General features: G+C 42.9%; 1 protein-coding gene and 1 pseudogene across 1 annotated transcript in view; both read right to left on the reverse strand.

Annotated features, from left to right (window-relative positions):
- Positions 1-823: 823 nt before the first annotated feature.
- LOC125357559 lies at positions 824-4,876 on the reverse strand (annotated as a pseudogene).
- Positions 4,877-7,415: 2,539 nt separating this feature from the next.
- The window catches only part of Nt5e (5'-nucleotidase ecto), a 77,938-nt gene continuing 58,470 nt past the window's right edge, over positions 7,416-26,883 (reverse strand). The window contains 6 exon segments of the mRNA XM_048354528.1: positions 7,416-9,139; positions 17,367-17,567; positions 19,680-19,829; positions 20,700-20,805; positions 22,144-22,298; positions 24,123-24,320. Of these exon segments, the coding sequence (XP_048210485.1) occupies positions 8,976-9,139; positions 17,367-17,567; positions 19,680-19,829; positions 20,700-20,805; positions 22,144-22,298; positions 24,123-24,320 (974 nt within the window). The 3' untranslated portion in view covers positions 7,416-8,975.

Below are 26,883 nucleotides of genomic sequence, written 5' to 3' on the forward strand. Positions count from 1 at the left end.
TACAATTACGTTAAATACTAGATGGGAAAATACTTTGAAATTTATAAGGGACTTTTAAAGATGTTATAAATGCTAATGCAGTTAGAGATAACTTATTTGAAATGGTTGAGAGCAATCAATTTTTCTTTACTGACTTAGCTAAAAGTTCTTAGATTATATATGAAAGTAATTAAGAAGCCTAAATTTCCCATTGTTCTTAGCAGACTATATCAGTGTATGCATACCTCATTTCACATACGGTCAACATAGTGTGGATGAGTCTTGATAGTCTGCTATACTTCCATTTCAAAAAATATGCTGTGTTATGTATCTGTTAATCTCTTCAGTGCTAGAAACACAAAGAAGAAATCTTTTAACATTGGGCCCGTGGACCCTTAGATCTTTAACCCCCCCCTTTTTTTTACGAGAATGTACTCATAGATATATAGTTTGGATCATAATCTAATAACACTTCACTTATTTCTTTGTCCAGGTTGTTCAGCAGTGATCACTGGGAGCTTTTCTAGTTGCTTGTTTGTCTATCTGACATTGTGGTAATTGTGTTATTTTTATTAGATGCATAGATGCTCCCAGCTTGTCTTGCATATTTCCTGCCCTAGTGTACCAGTCATCTTCACAAGGAGTTCTGGTTCCTCCTATGGAAAATCAAGATCTGGGCCCTGTGTGCACTGAATTTAGTTACTTTTTGGTCAGATAATTGTTAACTAGAAACTTCAAAAGAGCTTGGCTCTAGGGAAGTACAAATCCCTGTTACTTTTTCATTCAAAGAATTGCTGTTTATGTAGCAAAAACAAAAAATAACTAAAATATGCAGACTTTTCATTATTAGATAAAACATCAGGATTGCTGTATTTTAAATTAACCAACATGGTTACAACAGAACTAGGAATCTTAGAATAACAGAGTCATTTGTCGAGGATCACCAGGGAGAATACTTATAGTTGCAGTGTCCTGGCCACCCAGGACTTGCACCCAAGACAAGAAAGTCACCAGCACTCAGTTAATGGGGCTAGGAGTCTTTATTTAGCTGTACACAGCATCTGCTCTCCACCATCAGGATGGTAAAGAACAGCAATGAGCCACCGCAGGGCTGGTGTTTTAAAGGTAAAAGCTATGCATTCTACAGCAAATGGTCATGTAGCACAGATGCAGGGGGTCAGAGCAGTCACAAAATGGGTTAAGCGAGCCATTTACAGGAACAGAATTTTGCAGTCAGGCTGACCTAATATCAACTTTATTTTTAACAATTGTTACCATGTTTCCCTAATATCAACCTACCAATCATGAGTAGGCTAAAACAATCCAGTACTCAATCATAAGTGGACCAACCTGACAGTCACCATGGCATTTCTGTAACTACTACTACTATTTCTATAATCTATTACTATGAACATTTTTACAATCCGTTACTAGGGGTTGCTGCCTAGATACAGAGAGGAAAAAGGGCTACATATATTCGTAAATGTCAAACTATGAGGAACTAGTCTCATGGGTAGAGGTGCAGCCCTCTAGCATGGAGTCACTGAAATGGTGTTACAGAAGCTAAGAGTAAACTCTTATGACAGTGCAATTTTACAAGCCCTATTGTTTCTAGGAGCTCAGGAGGCTACACTTTTTTGGTTCTCAATAGTATCTTCAGCTTTGCCATATAACAGACACAGCCTGGTATATTCCTGAAATTCATCCATGGTACTGAATGTATATTCATGCCTGGCATTGACATAACAATTTTTACACATGATCACAGGTAATTATTTCTTCTCCATCCTCTTTCAGGGATTTGTTAGTAATCAGCATAAACTCCTGTTTACTGCACACTACACATTCTGTAAAGTTCAGTAGAAAAGATCCATTCTCCAGACACGTGCTGTCCTGGTTGGGAGATTCCTTCTCCCCAGTCGCCACACATCACGATGCTGCTTACTGGGATCCATCCTCTGCCTTTATTTAAATTTTTTTTTTTTTTTACTATTTTGATTAGCATGCATTTACAGTAAAGAGGGTTTCATTGAAATGATTCTATAGATGCATACAGTGTAATTTGAACCAGTTCACTCTTTTTTTCAAGGGTGTTTCATTATACTATCTCCACATATGTACACATGCACAACAGACATTCACAAACTACACAGATACAGACACACACTTTATCCTTCAGTGCTATTTTTTTTTCTTTTTCCCCCCATCCTCCTTCACACTAGTCAGTTTCTTGTTGTTTCATTTTGGTATCATTTATGTTCTTTTTCTATAAAATTTTATCATTTGAATATAATTCCTGGTCATATGATTGGTTGTATTCCAATGATACCTTATTTATATAAACCAGTGGAAGGCAGAATTTGGCCCTCAGGCTGTAGTTTGTAGGAGGGGGGGAAAGTAAACTGGTAGAAAAATTGTAATCACCTTCCTTTTGGAACAGATGGGGGAAGCCACAAAAATTTATCTTTGGAGATAGACACTTGTCCTTGGGAAAAGCCTCTTAGTTACACAGAGTTGGAGTAAGAATCAATTTGCTCAGTATAAAGAAAGAAATAGGGAGTTTGTCTTTGGTAAAGAGATTTTTGTTTTGTTTTTTTTTTATGGTAGCTTGGGGCTTGAACTCAAGGATTTTGGTGCTGTCCCCTTAGGTTTTTCATCCAAAGCAAGCATTCTCTACCACCTCCAAATTTTATGCTGATGAATTGGAGACGAGTCCCATGGACTTTGAACTGATATCCTTAGATCTTAGCCTCCTGAATAGCTAGAATTACAGGTGTGAGCTACTGGCACCCAGGGAGAGTTGCTTGCTTAGTTTCTTTGGAAGGAGTCATGCCAGATGGACTGAGAGGAGGGTGCAGAGAAGTATGAAAGAAGGAATTCTGTTTGATTCTTTCATTTTAGTCAACAATATTTGCTGCACTTTTCAATTCTGGGGATATGTTTGTACACTTATTAGCCTACCTTGAAGCTGAGGGAGACACAATAGATGAAGGAAATAGTACCATGTTTCAGAAAACAATACCTGCTCAGAAGAAAGGAAGGGAAATACAGTGGTGTGGGTATGAGGTGGCCAATTTAAACAATTTGGTCATGGAGATTAAAGAAAAGCTTTGGGACTGGGAATATGGCCTAGTGGTAAAACGGTCGCCTCATATACATGAAGCCCTGGGTTCGATTCCTCAGCACCACATATATAGAAAATGTCCAGAAGTGGCACTGTGGCTCAAGTGGTAGAGTGCTAGCCTTGAGCAAAAAGAAGCCAGGGACAGTGCTCAGGCCCTGAGTTCAAGCCCCACTACTGGCAAAAAAAAAAGTCCTGAAGGATGTCAAGGGCAGACATACAGCTACCAGGCAGTGTCCAAGTGAAGTTGGAGTCAGAGGAAACCACATCACATTTACTTTGGAGTGGGATGGAAAGGGTGAGCAGATGAACAACATGATCTTAGATAGATGATCTGCATCTTCCAGTTTTTCAACTTTATATGATGTGAAAGTGATACATATCTTACAGAAACCATACTTTGAGTTTTGATGTTTTTCTGGGCTTGTGATATGTGTACTACATTTTCCAAATGTTGGGAAGCTATGGCAAGTCTCAGTTTTCAAGCAGGAGCTCAGAATAAACAGTACTTTACAGTGCATATGAAGTCATGAAACTATGATGGTTGTTAGGTTAAGTGTATTAAAATCATTTTGAAACTTAGAAAATCTCAACTTAAAGTGGTTTATCAGGACATAACTCCATCATAAATAAAGGGCCACCTGTATTAATAGAATTACATTGGCTTCTCTATTAAGACTAAAATGGAAGAATAGAGATGGCTCTCAGGTGGGATGACTCTCAGGGTAGTATTTGTGGAGTTGCTGGGACTTGAAATCTTTATTTTCTAAAGATAGGCAACATACTTAGTAATGGGTGAGATATGAATTTGAGAAGAAGGAAGCAGGCAGGGATGTCCCATGGTGTGCTCTGAGCATACCATGAAAGGTTTAGTAAATGAAACAAGGAAGATTGAGACTTGCACATGATAAGTGTGTGTGCACGTAGATTTCTTTTCTCATGATTCTTTTTGTCTTTTTTGTACTGGGGACTGAACCCAGGATGTTATACTTGCTAGACAAGTGTTTTTTCACTGAGCTACATCCTATCTTGAGATTGGCACATGTTTCAAAGGTGAAATTACAAATTCATTTTAGGACATGTGACATTTGAGATGCCTATTAAATATCTGAACTAGAAATGTCAAATAAATACATGTTGCTAACACTCGAGTTCAGGGGAGTGGCCTGGGGTATGGGATCAAAATTTGGGAATCACCAGCATATACTTGTGAAATCATGAAACCAGATGAGATTACCAAGAGATTAAGTGTAAGTAGGAAAGAAAACATGCTCTATTGTCTGGATCCTGGGGAAAGACCTATAAAATAAAACCTTGAAGAAATCCCCCCAGTTCTTGGGAGAGGCAAATTTTCAAGACTACTTACTTTTATTTTTATGAAAGACATGGGCTAGCCAGTCTCATCTAATTGTGTGTTCCCATTGACATAGAGGCAAGAATTCAAGGCTCATGGGTGGTCAAAGGCCTCTGACTATTAGCATCAGTGGAGGCTAGCCTTGCAGTACTCTGGCCATGGTGCAGAATGGTCATCACCAGAGCTTTGTTCCAAGACTGTGTCTGTGGGAGACTTGCACCACAATACTTCACTGTTCTGGTTTATGGTCCATTGTTTGGACTGGTTTTCCATGCTTGATGATTTGGGACACTAGCTCATGTCCTCTGGCATTGTCTCTGCTTAGAGATTTGTTTTTTAGCTACCTGTCCTAAATGGCTGAGGGGAGTATGTCCTTTGTTATTTTTAATATTCCAGGCATCTTGTAGTGGGTCATATTTCATTGTTCCCTAGCTAGTTTCCCACAATGTGGGTGTTCTTTTTCCATTCCTGGGGCTTGAACTCAGGGCTTGAGCACTATTCCTGGCTTCCTTTTACTCAAGGCTAGCATGCTACTACTTGAGCCACAGTGCCACTTCAAGCTTTTTCTGTTTATGTGGTGCTGAGGAATTGAACACAGGGCCTCCATGCATGCTAGGCAAGCACTATACCACTAAGCCACATTCCCAGCCCAACCATGTTTTTTTTAATGAAGTATTTAATTAAGGTTCTTAGAGGCCTGGGAAGTACTACTTACTAGGGATTTGCTTCAGGTTTTTATAAATGCCTAAAGCTTCTTTTGACTAGATACGAAAGTTGTTTCCATTTGTTCCAAAAGAACCTAAAAAGTTTTGTTTTGTCAACACACATCAAGAAATATAACTCATTTTCAAAATATGTAGGACAGAGAGCTACTGACCTACTGACCTACTGCTGGTGGTTCTGTAGGTAAGGTGGGGATCTGTGTTTTCCAAAAAGGTGATGACATACTATGGCTGGACTTAATCCTAAACTCAGTAACTGTAATTGGAAATAGGGTTGTGCTGATAAGTAATTGTGCTGAAGAAGTAGTTGGTGTGGGCTTTATCCAATATGACTGATGACCTTACAAAAGGGGAAATTTGATCAGACAGAAAAATACAGAAGGAAGAGGATATAAGCCAAGGATATCAGAGGATGCAGCTGCTGGAGGAGAGACATGGACCAGATTATCACATACAGCCTTCCCCCTCCCCCCAAAGAACTACTGGCCACTTGACCTTCTATTTCTAGTCTCCAGAATGGTGAGACAATGTATTGGTGTCATTTAAGCCATTTTATGTGTGGTTCTTCATTATGGCAGCTCAGGAAATGAATACTAACACCCTTTCCTAATTGTGGCAAGCAGTTACATCTGCTTGACAATCCAGCTATTAGCTATCAGCTATTAGCAGACTGGACTTCCTTCTAGGAGATTTAGCCACTTTCTTATGGCAAAGTGCTGAAGGCAACTAGTGCTATGGTGAGAATGTCTGCACACATCATCCCCTTACCCCAATCTGTTAGTAATACCGCCCCCCCCCTCGCCATGGTGATGGGAGGAGGTTGCATCTTTGAGAGGTTGCTGAGTGAGGAAGACAGAGGCCTCATATTTAGTATCTTTATAAAAGGGACACCAAGTTGCCTGGCCTCTTTTGCCAGTAAGGACATAAAGCAAGAACCATCTAGGAAGCAAGAAATAGGCCCTCATCAGACATGACATCTGCCAGCATCCTGATCTTCGATTTGGACTAGCCTCTAGAACTATGAGAAGTGATTTTCTGTGTATAAGCCACCCATTCTGTGAATTTTGTTATACTAACCCAACCAACGACTAATTTTCTTTAATTAAAAGAATATTAGCTGGGCAAGAGAGGCTAATACCTGTTCCTAACTACTCGGGAAGCTGAGATCTGAGGATTGTGGTTTGAAGCCTGCTCTGGCAAGAAAGTCTGTTAGACACTTATCTCTAATTACCACCAAAAAAGCAAGAAGCAGAGCTGTGGCTCAAGTAGTAGAGCATTAGCCTTGAGCAAAGAAGCCCAGGGACAGCACCCCGGTGCTGAGTTCAAGCTCTAGGACTAGCACCAAGAAGAAAAGAAAAGAAAAAGTAGGACTGGGACTATGGCTTAGTGGTAGAGTGCTCGCCTAGCATGCATGAAGCCCTAGGTTTGATTCCGTAGTACCACATAAACAGAAAAGGTTGGAAATGGTTCTATGGCTCAAGTGGTAGAGTGCTAGCCTTGAGCACAGAGATGTTCAGGGACAGAGCCCAGGCCCTGAGTTCAAGCCCCAGGACTGGCAAAAGAAAAAAGAAAAAAAGTACTAACTGCAAAAGGCTTTAATGTGGCTGATTGAGGTAAAACTAGCTTATTATCAGCATGCTTGGAAATATCATAGGCACACAACCAATTCAGATAAGCTAATGAAAATCTACCATATTGCCTTGGGTGTTTTATTTTTAGGAAATCAGTATAGGCCTCAAAGTCATGTTAACAGATTCTATGTATCAAAACTATAACATTCAGTAGTGTACGCTTAAAAATTACCTTTCTCTCCTCCTTAAAAACTTCATGTAGTTCTTTATTTTTCTTTTTGGAATAGGAGTGGAATAGGACAGTTGCCAGATGGCCTAGGGTTTATAATTAAGAGAAGCGATACTAGAGAAAATTTGTCAAAAGATCTTCTTCAAGCTATGTGTGGATGGTTCACACCTGTAATTCTAGCTGAGATCGAAGGATTATGGTTCAAAGCCAGTTTAGGCAGCAAAATCCCTGAGACTCTTATCTCCAATTATCAGCCACAAAGCTGGAAGTCATCAAGTGGCTCAAATGTAACAGTACCAACCTTTAGTGAGAAAGCTAAGGAACAGTACTCAGGCCCTGAGTACAAACCTCAGTCCTGGCACAAGAAAAAATGTTCTTCAGTCATGTCCTGAGTCATACATATTGAACTGAATTGAAAGAATGATTATCAAAGACCAAAGAGCATATATCTTCACTTTTATTGTTTAGAATTTACAATTGCAAAGTGGCCTAAGGTCATTTCTTAACACCAGTGCATAATATACAAACACATATTTAGAAAAATTATAAAACTATTCCTTAAAAAATTATACTCTCATAAGATTTAATTTACTGGCCAAACATAAAAAAATCTACCCCAGATGTACCTTTATTGTTTTGTATAATTTTATTGATTTTTGTTTATGGATAACTTGTAGATGCACAGAACTGAGGGAAATAATTTACTGCAACCACCTTCAAATTTTTACTTATTTGTAAATACTAGGAAACAAACATGTTCCCTCTCCAAACCTCTAGCTGCTGTTTGCCCACAACTCTTGCTGACTTTCTGAAGCAGTGTTGAAGAGGCTACCTGGTCCTACTACGTGTTGAGCACATATTTGCTTTGGGGCATAAATTATTTCATCTGTCAGTATTTTTGGGCACCTCCTCAGGGGTTCCCTATTTGTCTGCATGTATTCTTATATCTGGACTTGAGGATGACTTACAATGATTATTTAATTTTAAGGCAGACTGACTTCAGACATCTTACGTATATCACTTCTTAAAATCAACTCTTGTTGTCTGGAACTCTGAATCTCCTGCTGTGTGTTTGGTGTAACTAGAATATGTGCAATGTTGGTATCTTGGGAAGGGAGAGGTGCAGGGTTAGAATTACAGTTTATTTTTGAAGGTTCTCTGTGACACCTTATGCATAGAAGCAGGGCCAGACAATCTCATAAAATTAACAACAGCCAAAGCTACAAGCCAGGCTGTCACTCTTTTGCAAATACTTACTTACCAGCCCTAAATGCTCAGTAGCTCTGGATTTTCTATAATGCAACTCAGTCCTGGCATCATCTTTCCTTTCTTCCTTGCCCCATGACTGCCTGTTGCAGCTCTTGGCCTTTCCCATTATCTGTTTCACAAGTTTGCTCCTTGACTCATCAAAGGCACAAGGCGAAGCAAGAGAATACTGTCATGTGTTCAGCCCATTAAATTTGCTATTTTAACAGGAGCCAAAAAAGGAAAAGGTAGAGATAAGCAGAGGCTTATCATCCACGAGCTTGGAGCCACTGATGGTTATGAAGAAATTTTCATCATAATTCTGAACATCAACTTGATGCAGTTGATCAGTTTCCTTCTCTGTCCAAGTGAGGGGAAAGAGCTTGTGGGCATTAAATGAGACAATGTGCTTAAAATACTATTGTAAATGATAAAGTTCTATGTACACTGTTGTTTGATGGGTCACAAATGGATATACAGGGGGAAATTATGTGGCTAAAGTTAATAACATTTTGTTAACATTTGGATGTGCATGCTCAGTCTGGTTGGTACTCTCCCTATTTGATTGCTTTCTCTTTCTTCTAACTAGGTTGCTGGAGAGATGAAATCAATCTCTTCATTGCACAATACTCTAAGCAGCTTGTAGGAGCCTGAAGATGATGTGCCAGGTCCCAAAGCTAGGACCTAAAGGGCAGATTTCAGTTTCACTTGGGGGGAAATGCAGTTTCACATTGATGGCAAGAAGAACTTTTGGCTATTGGTATAAAACAAAGATCACTGACCAAAAAGAAAGAAATACTAAAGGAATGCTTCCATGGTAATGACTTCCTGCTGAAAATTTGATCCGACCTTCAACTGCTGGATAAATTATTTTCATCTTTAAGATGTATTGAGAAACCACGCTGATGTCTTGGTCACCTGGAAAAAGACATACATTAATGTAACTACAGAAAAAGTAATTACCAATTTATCATAAGAGGAGTGGGACAAACCATTTCTTTCTCTAAAGCCTTTGGTAATTATAAAAGGGAAGGCACTCAGGAGGGTGACATTGTCCAAAAAGAAATGTACTCCTTACCTGACTTATGCAACTGTAACCCCACTGTGCATCACGTTTATAATAAAAATTTTATTTTTTTTAAAAGGGAAGGCATTCATTTTAAGTCCCAGTGGTACAGTGCCAATGGGACAAGAATACTGGTGATCATAAGGACAAAGGATTTGACTGAATTTTCATCTTACAGACCTGACATGTGCTAGTTGTTTGGAATTGGATGACTAGAGGAATAGGGAATGCTAGCCTGATTTCCTCCATCTCAGGAGACACCCTGCCATCTTAGGCCTTGCTTTAAAGCATGACCCTTCCCTGAAATTAGCTGATACAGGGCCATTTGAAGCAGGCAGCTGCAACTGCTAACAGTAGCTCCCCCCTGGAAGTAGTATCCCATTTGTGCAGCTGCAACCATAAATCTTAGTTGGACCCCCTCCCCGCAGTGTCCTTCATGGCTCACATGAACCTGGTCCTATACAACTGTTCTCATAGTCCCCCACTGGATGCTACTCTTAGCCAACAAGGTAGCTTGTCAAGTTACTGATATTAAATTCTTTTTTCTTTGTATGTGACTATGTGTCCAAGTGATTTTCTTGGGGAAGCCTTTCACTGGTGCCATGACTTGGATCAGGGCCCTCCCATTGACCTTGCTCTTCCCCTCCCAGGGAATCTGAGCTGCTTTAGGAACCCCAGCCCCTCGGGCTCCCATTAAAAAATCACTTTTTGCCCTGGACATGGTGGATCATGGATGACAACTCTTCTCCCCATCTCCTCTGCACTTTTACTGATAGAGGAACTTTTGAGGACGCCCACTGTCCCTCGTAACTTGGTATGGTTCACTCCTCACCATGGGAGGGTCCTGCTCATACATCCCCTCTGATTCCCCTTTGGGATATATCTTCTGTGAGTGCTCAGGAAAATGGAAAGAGCTTTCCTACATATAGGCTTTTCCTTTTTCCCCTCTATGCCCAGTCTCTGCACTTCCCACTTCCCCTTCCCCACCAACACCACCCCCTCTGTCTCCTCCCTCAGATCCCATTACCCCACTGCCTCCTGTCACAGCTGGAGCTGCTACTGCTGTGCAGAGGTGGCCACTGGCCAACCCCACCCCCCACTCCTTGCACACATGCACTCTTGCTCAGCCCAGCCTCCCACAGATCAGCAGCTCTCTGCTGTGCCTGTTCCTCTCCTTCCCCTTGGGAAAGTGGCCAGCACCAAAGTTGTTAGTGTCATACCCCCGCCATGTGTCTCTCTACTTGTGCCCTTGAGAGGTGAGAGGCAGGCAGGGTCCTGGGGACCACCACTCTAGGTTCCCTATCAAGGCTAGCGTTCCTGGCTTAAATGCTTTTAGCTAAAACTCTCTCTCTCTCTCTCTCTCTTTCTCTCTCAAGAGCATCCACACTCTGTTACTGTTACTGTGTGACCCTGCCTTTCTGCTTGTCTGTTTGCTGTTTGACTGCTTGCTTGCTTAAAGGTCAGTTTGTATACCAATTTTTGTATACCAATTGTCTTGGTGTTGCCTGTTTTTCTGGTGTTGACCACGTGGTTCTAAACTTATGGCCAATTTTCACTTAAAAAAAAAAAAACCTGGCTGGAATATAGCCTAGTGGTAGAGAGCTTGCCTCGCATACATGAAGCTGTGGGTCAATTCTTCAGCACCACATATATAGAAAAAGCCGAAAGTGGCACTGTGGCTCAAGTGGTAGAGTGCTAGCCTTGAGCAAAAAGAAGCCAGGGACAGTGCTCAGGCCCTGAGTTCAAGCCCCAGGACTGGCAAAAAACATTTTTTAAAGAAACAAAAACCAACCTAAGCGGGCCTTAAAACTTGTAAAATCTCAATGTCTTAGAGTTTCCTCTTAGCTTCTATAACTCCATTTCGGTGACTCCATGCTAGAGGGCTGCACCCCCACCGGTGAAACTAGTTCCTCATAGTTTAACATTTAAAAATACATGTAGTCCTTGTTCCTTTCTGTATCTAGGTAGCAACCATAGTAACGGATTGTGAAAACAATAATAGTAATAGATTATAGAAATAACCATAGCAGTAGTTATAGAAATGCCATGGCGACTGTCAGGTTGCTCTACTTATGATTGAGTACTGGATTGTTTTAGCCCATTAATGCTTTCTAGGCTATTAGGGAAACATGGTAACAATTGTTAAAAAAATAAAGTTGATATTAGGTCAGCCTGACTGCCAAATTCTGCTTCTGTAAATGGCTTGCTTAACCCATTTGTGACTTGCTCTGACCGCCCCCCCCCCCGCATTGGTCCCCCATGTGTGCTATATCACCACATGTTGTAGAATGCATAGCTTCTACCTTTAAAAACCCAACACTACTGAGGCTCAGGGATGTTCTTTATCATCTGGATGGTGGAGAGCAGACACTGTGCAGAGCTAAATAAAAACTCCTAGCCCGATTGACTGAGTGCTGGTGACTTTGTTGTCGTGGGTTCGAGTCCTGGCTGATCAGGATACTACATAAAGAAGGTATGTAATTAGGTTGGCTGTGATTTAAATAAGGGGTCAAGATTAATACACTGATGTAAAATCATCATCTCATTCTTTATGTCTATCTATAAAAGTAATTGTGCACTATTAAGTTTGTCTGTTTTTAATATATATTTCCCAAGTATGTAAGCCATATTGGACACAGAGCTGACAAAGTTTCAATCTTAAGTAGTATCCCAAGATGCTATATTCAGTTAATCAGTTGCTGTTTTAAAACTCTCATTTTGTCTACTGACTTTTGTCATTACAGACTTTGTCCTCTGCAGCTTTTAGTCAGACCCACATAGAAATAATTCAGACAAGTATTTCTTGGTCAGTTTTAATGAGTTACAGGTAGGCTCTGCTTATTATTTCTATTGATGTCTTTGTTGCTTCACTTGGAACTAAAAGAGTTTCATGGCAAAGGCTCACTTTATCTGAGGATAGCAGTTCAAAGCCAGCCCAGGTAGAAAAATCCCTGAGACTGTTATCACCAATAAACTACTAAAAGAAAAAAGCCAAGAGTAGCACTGTGGCTCAAAGTGGCAGAGTGCTAGCCTTGAGCAAAAGAGCGCAAGGGACAGCACCCCAGCCAATGAGCAAAAATGTTAACTGAGATGAGCCATCCCAGCAATGAGCACCTAGAACCCTGGACAAAGCTAGTTCTGACTATGTGGGATCATGGAGAAGTATAAAAGGAGATTGTGTCATATCCTAAATGGAGTCACTTTACACTCACCCTTTCAAAATTAATCAGAGAAGGGAGATCAAAAGAAAGTAGTTAATGAGCATGCCTAATGTTCATACCTGTCTTCTAACTGTACAGAAAGTTAAAGTGAGTCTTAGAACAGTTAGCCTTGGCAGCTTCCTAGCTCTCCCATACATACTCTATACTCCAGACATCTACCAAAGTCTCTCAATGAGCCCTTAACCACACCAATCCAGCACTAGTCTGTGACTGGTTATTCTCAACCAGTCCACAGTGCTCTCCCCAACCCAGAAGCCAGAAACCCTGCACACTCCTTCCTGCCCCTAGTTCAGTTACATGGGAATTCCTCCTTCTCTATAATATGCCACAACTGGTTTTGTGCTCCAAATGAAACTTTTCTGGCTTGTGCCCAGGGTGTGCTTTCCTATGTCATTCATATCAACTGGCCCTACCACCTTGTCAGCCTTTTGCCTGATTTTACCTTTTCAGGATAATAGCTCTGGGAACAAGTCAAGGCCATCTTATTACTTCAGGCAACTGGAGGCTTCACTTGCACCGTGCTGCCCTGACCTGCACAGACCTGGACCCTGAAGACCCCAGCCCCAATGACTCTTTGATGCCCCCATGCCAGCAGGAAGTAACCAGAAAAGACCACTACAGTCCTCAACTTTTTTTTCTTTATGGCCAGTTCTGGGCCTTTAACTCAGTGTGAGGACTGTCCCTGGCTTCTTTTTGCTCAAAGCTAGCACTCTGCCACTTGAGCCACAGCGCCACTTCTGTCTGTTTACCATATATGTGGTGCTGAGGAATCGAACCTAGGGCTTCATGTATGGTACGCAAGCTCTCTTGCCACTAGGCCATATTCCCAGCCCCATGTCCTCAACTTTTTATACTCCAGGGTTTCACATGATGGGAATCTGCTTTGTTCTCATAACTCCATGCTGCTCCCATGGCCCAGTGACTACCCTCCCTGGGAACCCCTCCTGGTTCTCAGAAAAACTTCATCCCTGGACTACCAATGTCAGGAGGGTGCCCCTGCCAGAAAACCTGCCAAACGGGATAGTTTGGATAACACATCTCCAAAAGGACAGGACAAAAAAATTCCAAAGAAGAGTCTCACCCTAGAATGTATATAAACCAACAAGCCCCTTTACCCTTGCCACACCATTCCCAATCACCCTTACAGGCTGGAAGTTTTGGGATAGTCCTTACACAACTATACTTTCCAGCCCAACAGACTCCAAGGTCCAGTGCCACCCATATTGGATTCGCAACTGTAATATTAAACTTCATCAGCCTGTGGTACTCTCCTACAGCGCAGACCCAACAGGGCCTCTGTCTCTAAGGATTACAAAGAAAGTGGAGCCAAGTCTGCCCAGCATTCTGGAAGACTCGACAACATTGAGACATCCTAAGGACCTGGTCTCCATGGATGAGTAACCCCCTTTTCTCCCCATCTTGCTACTATCAATTTCTCCTTATTTTGTGGACTGAACTCTGTTTTTACTCTAGGCCCCCTTCCCTTCCTATTCTCCTATATTTGGTGCAGGATCTACACCTGCAAGGCACATTATCTGACTTTAACCTCAGAAGTGATATATACCTTCCCTCCCTCCCTCCCTCCCTCCCTCCCTCCCTCCCTCCCTCCCTCCCTCCCTCCCTTCTTTCTTCCTTCCTTCCTTCCTTCCTTCTTTCTTCTTTCTTTCTTTCTTTCTTTCTTTCTTTCTTTCTTTCTTTCTTTCTTTCTTTCTTTCTTTCTTTCTTTCTTTCTTTCTTTCTTTCTTTCTTTCTTTTCTTCTTTCTTGTGCCAGTGCTGGGGCTTGAACTCAGGGGCTGCACACTGTCCTTGAGCTTCTTTTTGCTTAAGGCTAGCACTCTACCACTTGAGCCACAGCACCACTTCTAGCCTTTTCTGTTTATGTGGTACTGCAGAATTGAACCCAAGGCTTCATGCTTGCTACATTCCCAGCTCCTATTTTCTTTTTCTTATTCTCTTACTTTCTTCTATTTCACATAATGTTATTTCTTGCCCTTGGTATCTTGGAAACTTTGCAGCTCATAGCCCATACTTGAACAGAGCCCCAGGTACATAACCCATATGCCTAGCATTTTTACATGAATGCCCTCTCTTCCCAATGGGTTCTTTCCTGGGCCTGGTGCCCCTCCATGGGAGGTACCAGACTCATAGCCCTCTCCTTCAACCTAAGACAGGCCTGCACTTCAGGATGTTATTATGTGAAAAATCACCTCTATGACCCTAAGATCCTCTGTCTCATCTCAGATAAGGACAACAGCTGTTGCCCACAGAACACTACTTATTATGACTGCTCCTCCTGGAACTGCAAATTTCATTACTGCCATCTCCTAGACCTCAACAAAAACTTTGGCCTGGAAAACAAAATTTTTATAAACTGTACCATTAATGTTACCTTTACAATAAATGACCCATGGGACAAAAAGTAATTGGTTCAATTAATTCCCAACTATCTATAGGAACAATTAAGATTTACTAGGCATATGAGCCCATCAACCCCCAAACAGCCCTTGACACAGCTGTCCATATCATAAAAAAGTCCTCTAACCGCCTTAAATTTTCTTTATCGTCCTACAGGCCTCTCACTTGGAGAAGTCTACTAAACCAGTCTCCTTCTTCTTGAAGCCCTCAATTACACTGCAACAGATCGTTTCCTTTGCACTGAGTTACAGCAATCCCCTGTGGTTTTTGGTTCCTCTTTATGCTTCTGCTAAAGATAAAACCCGTTTCCCACCCATCACACTATGGCCCATGTTATACAACTCATAACTCCTCGGGTATCTTGCCAAACCCCGCGTACGTCAAATAAACATGTTACCAAATCCTTAGTCAGCCCCAATGAAACCATTTTTGGCACTCTTCCTTGATAAGGTGTATCAGGCTAGGCTCTCCATCTGCCTGCATACTGCTTTCTCCAGTTACACAGTACACTTTGTACTTCCACACTGATTTCAAAACCTTAAGCACCCTTGCCTCAAACCCACATCCAGGCTGACAGATGCGGGCCATTTTTCTCCCAGTTCTGGTGGGAGTAAGCTTGGTGTCCAACATCATCTCCATAGGGCTGTCAGGAGTCTCTACCATTCCATAACATCTAACCAAGAACTTGGTGAATGTCTGCTGTCCTCTATTGAGGGAACCCTATACCTGCTACAAACTCAACTTAATTTTTCAGCTGATGTCACACTCCAGAATAGGAGAGCCTTAGAAAATAGGCAGAAAAGGGTGGGACATGCATCTTTTTAAGGGAAACATGTTGCTACTATGTAAACAGGTCAGAGCAGGTGGATGAAAATACACAGGCCCTAGATAAGCTTGTCACTGACTTATGCACTAGAGCCTCTCCCTCATCTCTGCAACCATCCCTATGAAGCCCACTTGCCACCTGGATTTTTGCCCCTGCTGACTCCCCTCATGGCCATTTTTCTTTACTTTTAATTTTACCTTGAATTTTTAGATTCCTACAAGACATCCTCACAGAAAGAGCAAGAGCCCATCAGATGGTCAATCAGATGTGCCTGGGGCAAATACAGTGCCTCTCACCCAGAGAATAGTTCCACATAACTCTGCCCATTATTCAGCAGAAAGCAGTTACAGAAGACTGCCCTTCACCCATACACCCTAATGTGGTATCCCCATGAAAAAGAAAAAGAAAAGGGAGGAAGGTTAGTCTGATATCCTCCATCTCAGGAGACACCTCACTGTCCTAGGCCTTATAGTAAAGCATGGCCCTTCCCTGAAGGCTGACACAGGCAGCTGCAAGTGATAATGACAGTTCTCCCTCTCCTGACCCGGAAGCAGTATCCCATTTGTGCAGCTGCAACCATAAATGGTAACTACAGATCCCCCTGAAGTAAGTTCTTACTCATGCAGTTGAAGCCATAAATCTTAGCCTCACTACAGTAGAGCTCCCCACTCTCATATCCCTTATAGCTCACATGAACTCGATCCTATATAACCATACTCTTAGTCCCTCCTCTGGCTGCTACTCTTAGCCCACAAGGTAGCCCATCAGGTTACTGATATTAAATCCCTTTTCTTTGTATGTGACCATGTGTCTGAGTGATTTTCTTGGGGAAGCCTTTCAGAGAAGTCATTGATATCATAGTCTTTACATTACTCCAAAATTAAGGTCATTGGGAACTCGGGTCAAGAGTCATTAGTTGAGAATCAGGCACTGGTGGCTCCTACCTATACTCCCAGCTACTCAGGAATCTGAGAGTTGAAGATAGCTATTTGAAGTCAGACAAGGCAGGAAAGCTTGTGAGACTCTTATCTACAATTAAACACCAAAAAGATTTTGGAAGTAGAGCTATGGCTCAAGTGGCAGAATATCAGCCTTGAGTGAGAAAGGTAAGTGATAGTACTAATCTAACTATCTATCACCTGTCTACCTACCTATCCTCCATCAGCCCAGCACCAGTGGCTCACACCTGTAATTCTAGCTATCCTGGAGGCTGAGATCTGAGAATCATAGTTCAAAACCAGTCCAGACAGGAAAGTCTGTGATACTCTCATTTCCACTTAACTACCAAAAAAATTCAGAAGTGGAGCTGTGGCTCAAATAGTAGAGGGCTATCCTTGATTGCAAAAGTTCAGTGACAGCGCCTAGGCCTAGAGTTCAAGCCCAGGACTGGCACACAAGGGATAGATATATGTGTGTGTGAGGGGAGGTCAGGGGGATGGTATTCCCCAGTGCTGTGCTGTTTTCCAGCAAGCAAAGCCAAAGGGAGTCAGCAGCAAAGGGACAGGATCTTATTTCTGGCTTTGCCCTCCTGGCACTATAGTAGCTTCCTTTTCAACCCAGTTCTGTTGGCCCTGTGTACCTCTGAGACTGAGAGAGGAAGAGACCCATGTGCATACCAGAGTCATGTTTTAACAATTCCTTTTTAATCATCTGGAATCCATCACCCCCACTGGCCAGGTAGCTGGGGAGGATCACTTTGTACGTTTCATCCAAGTTGAGAGGCTCGTACTTAGGCACACGGCAGCGGGTACATAGCACATCCAATCCGACCACTCTGTCCCCAGGTTTCCGGGAAAGATCATACACCACGTGGATTCCTAGAAAATAATTTGTAAAAAAAAAAAAAAAAAAAAAGAGCAAGAATTTAAAAACTAGACCTAAGGGAGATGTTGAGTAAGGAAGTGATTCTCGCCAGTATGTGGAACTGAGGTGCTAGACATGCTTCTCCTTCAGGTTGAGCCTAAGTGAAATTTCATCCAGGAAATCAAATAGATGTTGTAGTTACCCTTTCTCAGTTAGGGTAATGGAGTGTGTGTGTGTGGGCAGGGGGGCGGTATGTGGCACCTGGACTTGAACTCAAGGCCACTGTCCTTAGCTTTTTTGTTCAAGGCTGGTACTCTATCACTTGAGCCACAGCTCCACTTCAGGCTTTTTGCTGGTTAACTGGAGATAAAAGTCTCACAGACTTTGCTGATCAGGCTAGCTTTGAACCTCGTGATCTTCATTTCTCAGCCTCCTAAGTATCTAGAATTAGAAGGAGGACCACTGACACCCAGCTTGGGGCCATCTTGAGTTCCTCCAGGAGTTTTAGGACCCACTGGAAGGAAAACTGGCATTGAATCAGAACGGGGATTTGAGGGGGGCACATTTCCCCCATCTCTAAGACCCTAATCACTCTAGTAACTTCAGCAATGTGAAAAAGAGTCAGAAGGTATGTGTAAACAACTCTGAAGACTAAAATGTGGTTACTTGGGATTGGACTAGTTTCCCGAAATGTGCAGGTACCCAGCACCTTGCTAGAGCATCAGAACAAGAACACTGCTGTTTCTTCTGCTTCTTCCTGGAAAAATGCTGGGTGTTGGGATCATGCCACAGGAGCAGGCCAGGGCTCTGCCCTTGGGCAGGCCAAGGCAAGCCATCTGTTTAACCCTAACAGCAGTGAGTTCTGACCAGGAAGACTAGCCAACTCAGTAGCACTCTGTAAGTGGGGCCATGATTGAAAGTCAGGAAGTGTGACCAGAAGAGACTTTCTGATCATTAAGCATTAATTCTCTGGAATGTTAAATTACTGGGGGTTGGGAGCACTCAGAAGCCCTTGGTAAGCATTTCCATTCAGTGTTTACCATAATGGAAGGCTTAACTTGGTCAGGTGTTTCACTGTACAAGGTTGAGGACTTGCTCTGCTAACAATGGGACTAGTATGTCTATGCATCTAGCTGGCCTTCCCAGACATCAGCTTTATTTCTACCTGTATTTCTTTGAACCTAGGCATTGTATAGGCAATTTAACAAACACAGTGGGAAAAAGTTTTGTTGTTTTATTATTTTTAAGAATGCTTAGCAACTTTTTTTCCCAGTACTGGTGACTTAACTCAGGACCTAGATTCTATACCTTAGTCCTTTCTTTTGCTCAAGGCTACAATTTGAGCAACAACCCCACTTCCAGCTTTTTGCTGGTTTATTGGATAGGAATCCCACAGACTTTTCTGCCCAGGATGGCTTCACATTACAATCCTCAGAGATTAGCCTCCTGAATAGTTAGGATTACAGTCTGACTAAGGAGCTTTTAGAAGGAAGACCTCAAGCAACTGATAAGCCCAGTGGTTCATAGGGTGAACTCCCATGGAGCGCCTATCTGATGTCCAAATCAAAGTTGGTAAATATTGGGCTGGGGATATGGCCTAGTGGCAAGAGTGCTTGCCTCGTATAATGAGGCCCTGGGTTCGATTCCCCAGCACCACATATACAGAAAATGGCCAGAGGTGGCGCTGTGGCTCAAGTGGCAGAGTGCTAGCCTTGAGCAAGAAGAAGCCAGGGACAGTGCTCAGGCCCTGAGTCCAAGCCCCAGGACTAGCCAAAAAAAAATAAAAATAAAAAGTTGGTAAATATTGCTCATTTCCAGGGCTTAGGAGCTGTGACCTCTAATCTAATATGAGGGGCTGTGGAAGTCCATACACATTGAAAGATGATGTATTGGTGTTGAGTGGGGAGAAACTCGGACAAGTCTGACCATAAAGGTCCCTGTGAGTGGGTAGATGAGCCAACTAGCAGGAAATCCCACATTTTTTTTTCTAATATTTTTTAAATTTATTTATTGTCAAAGTGATGTACAGAGAGGTTACAGTTTCATATGTTAGGCATTGGATACATTTCTTGTACTGTTTGTTACCTCCTCCCTCATTCCCCACATCATCTTGATCAGTGACTTACCGCCCACCTGCAGGAACTCCCCCGTGGACTGGCCGTACCGATGCACACTGTGCTCAAAAGCCTTCTTCAGGGTGGAGCCTTTTAATTGGACCAGGTCAAAAGTGCCTCCAAAGGGCAACACCGCAGCCAGGTTCTCCCAGGTGATGGTGCCTGATGGTAGCCGCAGAGAAGGTGAACAGGGAAATACAGCTTGAGAAAACACCCAGACCAGGTGCCCTGGATCAAGAGAGGAAGTGAGGGCCTATAGGGAGCTTGAGCAGGGGACGGAGGCAAACCTAGAAAGTGAGGGGCTACAGGGAATGTAGGGAGGAAATAGGGTGGGGGTGAGGGGAGCTGAGTTCTGTCCAACACCAGGAGGCAAGGGGGCAGGAGCTCACTGGGGTTCAAAAGCTCACCACTCTCAGCCTCATCTCCTGGTTTGGGCATGGCCTCCAGTAGGTGGTTAAACAACTCATTCCTTCGGATAGGCATGTCCCTGCCACCTGTCCTTGTTGTCTGGCAAGAAAATTAGTTTGGGGCTTCATACTGATACCAGTTATGTTTGAGAACATATCAGTGAGTGTTTTGGTAATCTGTCTAATTGATTTTTTGCCATATCTCACAATCTTAGTGAGGTATAGATAAATACACTAAAATACCAATTTATTAGCTTGTGTTTCCCTGCTCAGAAGATTGGCGATTTTGTCTTTCTTTTCTCAAGCAGATATGCTGTTGGCTTTTGCTTACGTCAGCAACTTGGCTTTGCAAATCAGAAATGTAGGCCATCTTAGATTCTGTTAAGCATGGCTGCTACATGTCTGTCTGTCTGAATATATGGAAGAACCATGTGTAGATCCTTTGGGCTAGGCACCAAACTCGAGGAACAGCTAACTCAAACTTAAAGGACTGGCATGTTGGCACACGAGTGATGGCAGAGGGGAGGGGAGATGAGACTACTCAGGACTCTCAGGGTTGGAGCACCAGGAGAAAGCAGGTCAGAGAGAACAGAGGGACAAAGGGAGCTAGGGCTAGGCAGCATACCGTTATTTTGCTCATCAATTGGTGACCGGATGCCACCTCCATTTAAAATACACATGGACACGTGGTTCCAGAACATTTCATCTGGGTGTCTAAGGTTGTTGTTAATCTATAACAGTAGCACACATTTTAGTCTTTTCTCAATCTTCTTCCTTAGGATCAGTTCCAGGAATCTGGCTAGCTCTGCTGAGGAAATGAAATTGCTCCTCCCTTCACCTGTGTTCCCAGAGAGTTCTCATCTGTAATTAGAACTAGTTTTATATGCTAGCAGTCATAGAACATTATTGGTCTACTTATCTTCTTAGTCTTCATATAATTTACTAAAAGCAAAATATGATGTTGTGATTAGGATCCTCTCAAACTCTGAAAACAAGAAAGCTCTTAGCCCTTCTAAAACTCCTGTTCCCCGGGCTAGAGAGCCACAGCAGAACAATGAACCCCTTGCAGAGTGTGCACAGTGTGGATATACAAGCCAAGTCTGGTGTGAATTGGCCTAGAGGGCTTCTCCTCCCAGGATCCTCTGGGTCAGGCAGTGCCTTCAAGCTCTGTCACAACACCAGACTGTGCACCAATCAGAATGCTTGTAGGTTCTATTGAGCCAAGTGGTTAGATTGGGGAAGAAGAGTGTGGACAAAGATCTAAGCAGATGTGTTTTATCCACTGTCTATCTGTTTCCCTAGCAACATCTTCAGGGTGGCAGAGTTTATCTTTGTCACTGGATTATCTTACAGAAAGAAAGACACATCCAAAATTCAGATATCCAGGAATGACATCTTAAAATAAGTTTTAATTATTTGCTCTGCAAGCACGAAGGCTTGAACTCTAGGGGCTTGTGCTCTTAAGTTGGCTTTTTCTGCTCAAGGCTTGATACTCTGTCACTTGAGCCCCACCCCCAGTTCTAGCTTTTTGCTGGTTAGTTGAAGATAAGTCTCTTGGGAGCTAGGAATGTGGCTTAGTGGTAAAGTGCTTGTCTAGCATGCATGAAGCCCTGGGTTTGATTCCTCAGTACCAAATAAACAGAAAAAGCTGGAAATGGTACTGTGGTAGAAGGCTAATGTTGAGCACAGAGAGGCTCAGGGCCACTGCCCAGGCCCTGTGTTCAAGCCCCAGGCTTGGCAAAAAAAATGTCTCTTAGATTTGTCTGACTGGGGCTGGATTCCAACCTTGACCCTCAGATCTCAGTCTACTGAATAGGTAGGATTATAGGCATAGTATACCAGTGGCTGGCTAAATAAAGGTTCTTACACAGCCGTAAAATGATGGCTACTCAATCTAGGTCAGCTACTTTGCCAACGTACTTGGTGTGAAATTAGTCAAGCTTTTGTTTGAGTAGTAAATGTGTAAACATTCCCAATTGTGCTACAGGTACCCGTGGTACCTTTTTTCTTCTCTTGTCTTCCTATCCTCCCTCTCTAGACATAGCTCTCTGCGACTCCATACTGCTTACCATAGCATCACAGATCAGGTTGCCCATGTTGCATTCTCTGAAGCGACATGATTGAGTGGTGCCATCCAGGTACACAATGGTTTTCCCCAATTCCTGGGTAGAGTAATTATCTAGTTTTAGCCTCCAACGGTTAATATCTGCCTTTATATTTGGATCTAGAAGGAAATGGGGCGGGGGAGGGAAGATAGAAGAAAGGTAGGAAGAGAGGAATCCTATGGTTAAAATAGATCTGACAATGTAATTCCTGGAGAAGGAGTCAAAACCCATTTGCAAATTAGTTTCCATCTCCAGTTACATTTTAGCTTTGACTATGCAATTTCCTTAGCCATAGCTGTTCTGTTCCTGGCAATTAGATTTGGGATGGATCTTAATGCAAGTACCTGCTGAACCTGTAAGTTCATTAGTTGAACTTATGCAAGTTGAATGAATGCAAGTGATGTAAAAATAGAATGCATTTTTACTCTAAATCCTAGACCAAAAAGTAAAACAGATACTTTATCTAAAAGAACTTCCAAAGCTTGGGTCCATCGTACTGAGCAGCTTGATCATAACACCTGGTCCTTAGTGAATGGAGGCCAAGATTTGAGTTCTGCTTGGTCCTGTTTTTTTAGTCAGTCCTGGGACTTGAATTCAGGGCTTGGTTACGTTCCTGAGCGTTTTGTTCTCTTGAGATTTTTTGTTCAGAGTAGTGCTCTACCACTTTGAGGTGCCTTGCCCCTTCCTTCTCCCTCCCTCCCTCCTTCCCTGCCTCCCTCCCTCCCTCCCTCCCTCCCTCCCTCCCTTTCTTTTTTAAGTCATGAGGTTTGAACTCAGGGCATGGATGCTGTCCCTGAGTTTTTTCATTCAAGGCTATAGCGCTTTACTACTTTGAGGTGCCTGGCCCCTTCCTTCTTTTATTTTTATTTTTCTAGTCACGAGACTTGAACTTAGGGCTTGGATTCTGTCCCTGAGTTTTTTCACTCAAGGCTAGCACTCTACCACTTTGAGCCACAGTGCCACTTTCAGTTTTTTGGTGGTTAATTGGAGATAAGAGTCTCACAGATTTTCTTATCTGGGCTGGCTACATTATCACTCTGTTTTTTATTTTTTGTTGCTGTGGGGTTTGAACTCAGGGCCTAGGTGTTATCCCCGAGCTTTTGTGCTCAAAGCTAATCCATTGCAACGGTTGAGCCATAAATCCACTTTCAGCTTTCTGGTGGCTTACTGGAGATGAGAGTCTCACAGACTTTCTTATCTGGGCTGGCTCTGAAATGTGATACTCAGTCCTCAGCCTCCTGAGTAGCTAGGATTACAGGCACGAGGCACCAGCACTCAGCTTGCTATTTGAACTTACTGAACCCCTTTGATTTCAGCATATGCTGTCATTGACATAAGCTGAAACTGGCTTTTGCATGTCAGGATCAAGGTGTTTGGTTTTTGTTTTTTTTTTTTCCACCAATACTGGGACTTGGTCTCAGGGCCTGGACACTATCTCTTAGCGTTTTTGCGCAAGGGTAGCACATTACTACTTGAACCATAGCTCCATTTCCAGATTTTTGGTGGTTAATTGGAGATAAGAGTCTCTCATGACGTTTCCTGTCCAGGCTAGCTTTGTATTGTGATTCTCAGATCTCAGCTCCAGAAGAGTAAAGATTACAGGCATGAGCCACCAGCATTTGGCTAGGATAAAGCTTTTCAAAGGCAGAAAACACAGTGACATAGAATCTAATACTGTCCAATGCCTAACGAATGAAACTGTACCCTCTCTGTACATCAGTTTGAAAAAAAAAAGAATCTAATACTGAGAAAACTTGGAGAAGCAAATGGGAATTTGGGCATTAGGGAGTTAAAAAAGACTTCATCTGTGAAGAGGGTAAACTCAACAGAGAAGCTAACTTCTTGAAAAGTATTAGATTCTTTCTGAAAAATGGAGGAAAGAGAGGTAAATCTAGCCACCTATTTTTTTTTTTAATTACCATGACCTTCTGAATTTCACTTACCTTCTGGAATGCTGCTGTTTAGAAGAATGGGATTTCCATGTGAAGTGATGACATTTCCTTTTTCATCAAACTCGACTTTTAGATATCCTAAGTATTTGCCAAAAGCATAGGCCTGGACCACAGGAACCTTGCGCCCATCATCGGCAGTGACTATGAATGGGTACTTCCCAGCAGGCACCTCTTTGGAAGGTGGATTGCCTGAAATAAACATGCCAGAGCTGATCAAGTCAGTCCTTGTGCAGGGCTGGCTATAGGCCCAGGCACCACTGGCTGGATGACAGTGAGCTTTAAACTTGCCAACTGCTGCTCTACGTAGCTGGTCTTTCAGATTCTTCCCAGGCATCTGCCCATTTCTAAATACCCTTTTGGCACACAAATCCTTCCATTCTCAACTCAGTAGGCATTTTCTAAGCTCTTCTTGAGTCCAGGGAATTCATTGTGCCTGGTTCCTAGTTTATTCTACTTCCATCCTGGCTCAGCCTTATTCCCCTGAACTGGGCATTTAACTTTTCCATACTGTGAAATGGATGAAATAACAACCTGAATTCTCAGGCCAGTTGAGACAATGAAATACCTAAGATTTCCAGCATGGTGCCTCGCAGGCACATGAGGCACACAAGGTGAAGGCAACCTTTGGTAATCCTGGACACCCATTCAAGGGCTTAGAATTATGAATGGAAAACAAGCAGAAATGATAAATGGATTTTGTGGCTAAATGAGCCATCTACTTGGGTTCCTTTTGGAAGAACCATGTTCACTAAGGGTACTGACTAGCACACAGATTCCCTCCCCAGTCAGTCCTCACCGATGTCAGATTCTGCAGGCCCTGTCTCAAAGGGTCCCTAGGGAGAGCTTCATCACCCACCAGCCTGCACATGGGCCTGCCTGAGGGGAAGGTGTGGCCACAGAGGCAGCTTAGTTCAACATCCATCTGTATAAGTTCTTTCACTGCACCTTCTCCCTGTTCACTGTGGCTGTCTTTTTCTTTGAGACAGTGACTCAATATATAGCCCAGGCTACCCTCAAATGGGCTATCCTCCTGTCCAGTCTCTCATATGTACTACCATGGCCAGTCATACTTCATGTCTTATTTCCATCGAGAATAATGACATAGTTTGGGCTCTTTGTTATTGGAGACAAATTGGTCCCCTAAGGCTCACTATCATGGTTCAAAGCCAGCCTGGGCAGCAAGGTCAGTGAGACTCTTATCTCCAATTAACCACTAGAAAGCAGGAAGTGGAGCTGTGCCTCAATTGGTAGAGTACTAGCCTTGAGTGAAAATGCCATGTATGGGGGCTGGGAATGTGACTTAGTTGTAGAGTGCTTGCCAAGCATGCATGAAGCCCTTGGTTCGATTCCTCAGTACCACATAAGCAGAAAGAAACCAGAAGTGGCACTGTGGCTCAAGTGGTAGAGTGCTAGCCTTGAGCAAAAGAAGTTCAGGGACAGTGTCCAGAGCCTGAGTTCAAGCCCCAGGACAGTCAAAAAAAGAAAAAGAAAAGAAAATGTGAGGCTCTGGGGCTGGGGATATGGCCTAGTGGCAAGAGTGCTTGCCTCGTGTACATGAGGCCCTGGGTTCAATTCCCCAGCACCACATATACAGAAAACGGCCAGAAGTGGCGCGGTGGCTCAAGTGGCAGAGTGCTAGCCTTGAGCAAAAAAGAAGCCAGGGACAGTGCTCAGGCCCTGAGTCCAGGCCCCAGGACTGGCAAAAACAAAAACAAACAAACAAACAAAAAACAAAACAAAAAAAACACAACAAAAATGTGAGGCTCTGAGTTCAGGCCCACAAACAGAAAAAAAAAAAAGAATTGAAACAACTACCTGTAAAAGGCAAAGTACTCAAGGTCTCACAATGGCACATGATGAGGAGCTGGTTGAAAAACCAGAGCTGTGAGACACTGAATCTTATTTTCTGTCTACCACCCAATGCCTCCTCCTCACCACGTGCTGTTCTCCTAAAGCACATAAGCTAGTTGTCAAGGCCCTTTAGGAAGTTAAATGCAAACCTATAATTTGTGCCTTTGTATCCCAAGCTGTTTCTGGACCTCTCTCTTCACCAGCCTTGCTACGCTCCTGTGCTAAGAGCAGCTGTTTTGAGTGCAATAACCAAAGGGTAATTGCAAACATCAGGAGACAGCTGCTTCCAACATTAAAGTCCCATTTTCTTGCTTCCTTTGGAGAAAGAGCAAAAGTCTGAGAAATTTTATGTTTACAAAAGCACCAGACTTGGAATCCAGTGAGTGTCTTGTTCCATGATCACTCGCAGGACTATGGGTTGACAAGCTGACGGCCTGAGGCAGTGGCAAAAGAGATGTGCAGTACAGTAACAGGAAAGAAGAATTCAGTGTCCTCATCCTGGTCTGTATTTCTCCTTTGGGCAATGCTAGAACCTGCTCTTCACTTCAGGTGACTGGGTAGTTAGGGCAGCGTCCACTCTAGCTTCTAATTTCCTCTTTTGAGTGCACGTTTGGGAAGAGGCAGTTCCCTAAATGTCCACAAGGTGGTGAACACCCTGTGCAGGAGGAAAAAGCACTATAATAGGTTGCAAAAGTCAGTAGTCTGGCAGTTTCCAGAGAATGGCAAGCCTCCCTCTCCCTCTCCCTCTCCCTCTCCCTCTCCCTCTCCTTCTCCCTCTCCCTCTCTCCCTCTCCCTCTCCCTGTCCCTCTCTCTCTCTTTTGGTGCCAGTCCTGGGCTTGAATTTAGGACGTGGTTTCTGTATCTGAGCTTTTTTGCTCAAGGCAAGCATGCACAATTTGA

Source organism: Perognathus longimembris, chromosome 9 (assembly GCF_023159225.1).
Source record: "Perognathus longimembris pacificus isolate PPM17 chromosome 9, ASM2315922v1, whole genome shotgun sequence".
Taxonomy (NCBI): domain Eukaryota; kingdom Metazoa; phylum Chordata; class Mammalia; order Rodentia; family Heteromyidae; genus Perognathus; species Perognathus longimembris.